We start from the raw sequence: 6,411 nt of genomic DNA, 5'->3' as shown, positions 1-6,411 counted from the left end.
GGTGATGCCATGAACACACCAACAGGGTATGAAAAGGTTTATCATTCATATAATGAGGCTTCCTGGGGAGAGCAGGGCTGGCCCCTCAGGCTGTTTGAAAATGTCTTGAGACCTGGGAAAAGAGACTGGCTTGGGGTTTTTATGATGGTTAGAGGGTGAGCCCCTGCATGCTGGGAGGAGGCTGTATGGTCTGAACTTCCTGTGAGTGCCGAAAGAGGGAGCACTCTTTTGGCCTTAGCAGCTTGTCCAGACACAGGGCAGGAGAGGAAAAGGGAGGTGAGGCTTAAAAGCTGTCAGCAGTCAAACACCAGAAAATGAAGCCAGGGCTTCCCTGGTGGCGTAGTGGTTGTGAGTCTGCCTGCCGATGCAGGGGACACGGGTTCGTGCCGCGGTCCGAGAAGACCCCACCTGCTGCGGAGCGGCTAGGCCCGTGAGCCATGGCCGCGGAGCCTGCGTGTCTGGAGCCTGTGCTCCACAACAGGAGAGGCCACAACAGTGAGAGGCCCGCGTACCGCAAAAAAGCGATTCTTCATCACAAATGGTTTAAAATTTGTACATGCCAGTATTTAAGAAAAATGTTTAGTTTTATATGTATATAGGTGTTTGTGTATCTCGTTTTAGTTAAGATCATCTAAATGTCTAGTTTGTGTGTGTGAGATACTTAAGTGCTAATAACCAAACGGTACTTAAAAGTCATACATGTAAGGTAACAGGCATGACTAAATACCTCAAACTTTACTCAAAGTCTTGAGAAATATATATTTCCAAAAACTGCCAAATATTAGGATAACCAATACATTCAATTTTTAAATACAGCCATAAAATGAATATAAAATTACTCCATATGATAAATATTACTAGAATGTAAGCCTGGAGAATGAAGTGAGTGTAATGTGTCTTTATCATTATCGTCATAAGCACCTGCAATTGTGCCTTACAAAGAGTAGACCCTTAACAAATAAATGGGAGAACAAATTTGATAAACACTGTGTACATTAAAAAATAAAGCTAGATGTGAATTGTGAAGGGTATGTAAAAAAAAAATACCAAAAAAAAGAATAAATTTACTAGTGGGAAAATGACTGTATAAGGAATTCTAAATAGTAACTCAAAAAATAATTTAAATTTATCTTGGTAATCTTTAAACAGTTACTTAATTTTAATAAACCAACTTTTGAAGTTATCATTAATGTTTAATAATATTTAATCATTTTTGCATATTCACTTTGAATTCCTAATATCAAAGTAAATAGCATTTCAGAGAAAATTATGATGAAATAATGGTGAATACATAGGACACTTGTTAACATACACTGGATTCATATTAGAATCTGCTTCAGAGGCTTGAGCTACTAGTAGAAAAAGAACACACACAAGTCATTTCATATTAAACGTTTTATTAAAACTGAGTCTTTACATTATATTTAAAATGACATGTTCCACAGACAAATATTTAAGAAAAAAACTTTTTAATGTATAATTATTGGTATACAAATTTAAGAACATAGTTAAAACTAAGCTAAATATTTATATGTATATATATGTGTATATATATATATATATATATCCAAATTCATATGAATGCTCTGGAACACCTGAGTTTTAAGTTGTTGGTTTTCCAGATAGTGTGAAACACTTTTCGTCCACTTTAGAAAGGACACAGCCCATCCAGAAAGAATAACTTTGGTTAACCTTGGTTATCTCCCAAAGATCACAGAGAAGTCTTCAATGCGATTACGATTTATCTTCAGAGGCTTCTTCCAAGTGGAGATCTGTCTGTGATGTAAGGAAGGATTCCCATGTAGCAAGGCACTAAATAATGGAAACACACCATGAGGAGGTCAACAGTAGTTCACTTTTACTGTTAGAAGGATTAATAAATCCTTACGTATCTGTTCCTATAGCAATCTGCCCTACTCCTCTCTCCCACAGGCTTGCCAGGATCCCTGTCATTTTCTACATATTTTAATTCTTAATGAGGGAAACTGTTGCTAAATAAGAGGAAAACATAAAAGGTGAAAAAATTAGCATGGATTAGCTTGCTGAAATAATCCACTATTCCCCCATTGTCATGATAGAAAACAGATCTATAATAAACTGTAGAGGGAAAGATGGACCATTTGGATCTGAGGGGGCAGGCATTAAGCATCTAGACAGAAGAGTAGTGATACAAGCATGGCTTAATCAGATCTGAATCCTACTATATCAAGTGTGAGTTTGTGCAAATTGATTAATCTCTATTATAGTTTCTTCAGCTATAAATTAGGTTAATGACAATACTTACCAGTAAAGCAATCATGAAAATTAAATTTACATAACCTGTATAAATCTCTATGCAGAATGCCTGGCTCAAAGTAAGTATTCAAAAAATTAGCAATGATTATATTATGATGGTCTGCTGGTGGTGAGATAGTCATTAATGTGCCCAGGAAATGAATCAAGGTGACCTAATTGATATCTACAGTACAAAAGAGAATATGTTTTTTTTTCCATGTGCATATAAAACATTTACCAAAACACACCATATTCCAGGTTATACAAGACATCTCAATAAATTTAAAAAGAATCAAGTTATATGAGGTTTGTTCTCTGAACATAATGAAATTAACTTAGAAATCAGCAATTGAAAGATATCTGAAAAATCCCCAAATATTTGAGATCTAAACAGGACACTTATAAATAAGCCCTGTGTCAAAGAAGCAATCAAAAGGTAATCTAGAAAGTATTTTATTTTAAACTGAATGAAAATGAAAATACAATGTATAAAAAATTTTGGAATGCCACTGAAGTAGTACGTAAAGAGAAATTTATACCACTAAACACCTTCATTAGAAAAGAAGAAAGGGTCTTAAATGACTTCAGTTTCCACCTTAAAAACTAAAAAAGAACAAATTATAACCAAAGTAAGCAGCAGAAGAAAAAAACCAGAAAAGACAGAAGTGTGACTCAATGAAAGAGAAAAACAATGAAACCAAACACTGAATCTTTGAGAAGATTAATAAAATTGATAAACTTTTAGCCAGACTGTTCATAAAAGAAGAAACATGACACAAATTACCAACTGTTAGGAATGAGAGAGGTGACATCCCTTTAAATTCTACTGAAGGAAAAAAAATATTATTGAAAACTTTATACCTATACATTTGAGAACTTAAATGTAACCAATGAAAAGATACAAACTACCAAAACTCACTCTAGAAAAAATAGATAATTCAAATGAATTTGAATTTGTTGTTAAATATCTTTCCACAAAGAACACTTCAGGCCCAAATGGCTTCACCAGTGAATTCTACCAAAAACTTAAGGAAGAATCATATTAATTCTACATAAACTCTTCCAGAACACTGAAGAGAAAGGAATGCTTTCCAACTTACCAAAGACATTACCAAAGAACAAACTACAGACCACTATCCCTCATAAACATAGATGCCACAATTATAAACAAAATTTTAGCAAATCAAATCCAGCAATCTATAGAAAGAATTATATTTCATGACCAAATGGAGTTTATCCCAGGAGTGTAAGATTGGATTAATGTTCAACTATCAATCAATGTAACTGACTGTATTAAATGTAATTTATTATCATCTCGACATGGAAAGACATTTGTCAAATTAAAATGACCATTTCTTACTTAAAAAAAAAAATTCTCAACAAATTAGGAACAGATGAGAATTTCTACAACTTGAGGAAGAACATCTACGAAATACCTACAATTAACATCATATGGAGAAATGCATTAAATATTAGCAGTTATTAGTATTTTATTTCTTTTCAATGCCAAGAAAACAATTTTCAATTCAGCTTTATAGATACTCAAAAATCTCCTTCACCAAATTTTGAGTATAAAAAAGAAGGAAATACAAAAATACCTAAATACAGATAATGTTTAAAAATCTATCCACGACATTTACAAAACAATGAAAACTATGAACTGGGATTGAAGGGCCGATAGAGAACCATGGTTCACCTTTGGAAAGAGCCCTGTTTCCCTTGAGAACCTGATTTCTGGCCTCTTCTGCAAATCCATACGTTATCTACTATCAGGTAACCCTGCAGGTCAGGCCAAAGCAATTACTGCTTTCAGGAGATATCATATCTTTTTGATAACTCTGCCAAACTATCATTTAAAAAATCTTTGAACATATTCAAGGTGAACTTCAAAATAAAAATCTGAGCAGTCTGCTCTATTTAGAATTCCTGTCAAATAAGGGATCCAAATTGCACCAAAGATGGTATTAATCCTAATGTGATGAAACTTCTATCACTGTCATATTCTTCAACTCTCCTAGTTTAGTGTCTAAGGAAGATCAGCCCTCCATGCTGATTCGTGTTGTGAATTAACATTTTCATTTCTAAAGCAAATCCTAAAAATGACAGTGAGACATGGTAAAAGAAACAAACTAGCTACTTAACTATCTCCCTACCATCCACCATACAAAAGGCAGAAAAACAATTTACGTATTTTGAAATACAGATTATAGAACACTAGCACAGAAAATCAAGAGAAGTATCATGACAACGGCTGAATATCTATATGAATACTTGGTCAGGCATTGTAATGGTTGTTTTATCACATATTACCTTCTTTAAACCTCACAGTGACTACTATGAATCTTATTTTATAGATGAGAAAGCTGAGGATCAAACGGTTAAGTATGTCTGTGATATTACAAACCTGATAAGAGGTATAGCCATTTATTAGCAAATGGAAAATAACCAATCTCTTGAATGACCACCACAATACATTTAATAAGTCACTGGACCATCAAGATGAGACACCTTTTTTTTTTTTTTGAGACACCTTTCTTTTACATAGTGGAAGAACGACCATTTTGGAGGGCAGGTGAGTAAAAAAAAATGCATAATTGCAGGGGGATAAACTTTTTTTTTTAAAATAAATTTATTTGTTTTGGTTGCATTGGGTCTTTGGTGCTGCGCGCGGGCTTTCTCTAGTTGTGGTGAGTAGCGGCTACTCTTCGTTGAGGTGCGCGGGCTTCTCATTGCGGTGGCTTCTCTTGTTGCAAAGCACGGGCTCTAGGTGCATGGGCTTCAGTAGTTGTGGCAGGCGGGCTCAGTGGTTGTAGCGCATGGGCTTAGTTGCTCCGCTGCATGTGGGATCTTCCCGGATCAGGGATCGAACCCATGTCCCCTGCACTGGCAGGCAGATTCTTAACCACTGCACCACCAGGGAAGTCCCAGGGGGATCAACTTTTAGGAAAGAGTATATATGCAGGTTGAGTATGTAGAAATTGATTCCTTACATACCTCTTGGAAATTTTTATGTATTTCCAGGAGTATGTAAACCCTTCGAAGATGACTGAGTTAATACATGCCAGGCATATAGTAAGTGCTCAGTAAATGCAGAGACCATAGAGAAGAAATGTACTTTACTACTGATGCAAATATGCTGCTCATCATAAACACTGCATTTTTCAATCTGAATATTCATCAACTGACATCCTGGCTTCTATTGATCCCTAAATTTGTTAATGTTAAGTTTTGCTATAAAAGCCTGATCCCTACTCAGGTTGCTGACCATCAGATTTCTGGATCTACAAAACTGAGGACATGCTCTGAACTGTGTAGCTCCTGAAGCTACCAATCTTCTTTTGGAATTTCGATAGCAGATTTTTTTACTAACTAAATATGCTAACTGCCTCCTCCTGCCAATATTTAATATTAACCTAATACCTGATATGTTGCTCATTTACCCAGTTAATGTACATAAATCTATTTAAAAATAATGAATCATAATCTCTACAGCTCCTTAAATCTTTTTAGTCTTTCTTGCTTTTCTTGCATTTCTGAGTATGAAAAACTAAGTAAAAACTCAAGAAATGGATTGTTTATACCACATAAATAGTTTAGTTCAGTATTCACTTTGTTTATACCACATAAATAGTTTAGTTCAGTATTCACTGCATCCAGGACTGTGATAATTGGAGGATATAAAGAATCATCAAAATGACAACAAAAAAAATCTCAAAATCTAGTGTGAAACTTCCTTATACTTGTAAATTATATATATACTTTTTTTTTTTTTGCAGTACGCGGGCCTCTCACTGCTGTGGCCTCTCCCGTTGCGGAGCACAGGCTCCAGACGTGCAGGCTCAGCGGCCATGGCTCACGGGCCCAGCCACTCCGCGGCATGTGGGATCTTCCCGGACCAGGGCATGAACCCGTGTCCCCTGCATCGGCAGGCGGACTCTCAACCACTGCGCCACCAGGGAAACCCGTAAATTATATTTTTAAAAAATGTATTTCTGCAGACTTCCCTGGTGGTGCAGTGGTTAAGAATCTGCCTGTCAATGAAGGGGACATGGGTTCAATCCCTGGTCTGGGAAGATCCCTCGTGCCATGGAGCAACTAAGTCTGTATGCCACAACTACTAAGCCTGCGCTCTAGAGC

General features: G+C 36.0%; 1 protein-coding gene across 2 annotated transcripts in view; it reads right to left on the bottom strand.

Moving 5' to 3' along the window:
• Positions 1-1,384: 1,384 nt before the first annotated feature.
• The window catches only part of SNX7 (sorting nexin 7), a 100,241-nt gene continuing 95,214 nt past the window's right edge, over positions 1,385-6,411 (bottom strand). Inside the window, exon 9 of one of the 2 annotated variants that reach the window (XM_024751301.1) lies at positions 1,385-1,812. In XM_024751301.1, the coding sequence (XP_024607069.1) occupies positions 1,735-1,812 (78 nt within the window). In that variant the 3' untranslated portion in view covers positions 1,385-1,734. The remainder of the gene's footprint in view (positions 1,813-6,411) is intronic. The other variant, XM_024751302.1, reaches the window with a different exon arrangement.

The sequence above is a fragment of the Neophocaena asiaeorientalis genome, unplaced genomic scaffold, assembly GCF_003031525.2.
Source record: "Neophocaena asiaeorientalis asiaeorientalis breed wild unplaced genomic scaffold, Neophocaena_asiaeorientalis_V1.1 scaffold147, whole genome shotgun sequence".
Taxonomy (NCBI): Eukaryota; Metazoa; Chordata; class Mammalia; order Artiodactyla; family Phocoenidae; genus Neophocaena; species Neophocaena asiaeorientalis.
This window is presented reverse-complemented; position numbering and strand designations above follow the sequence as displayed.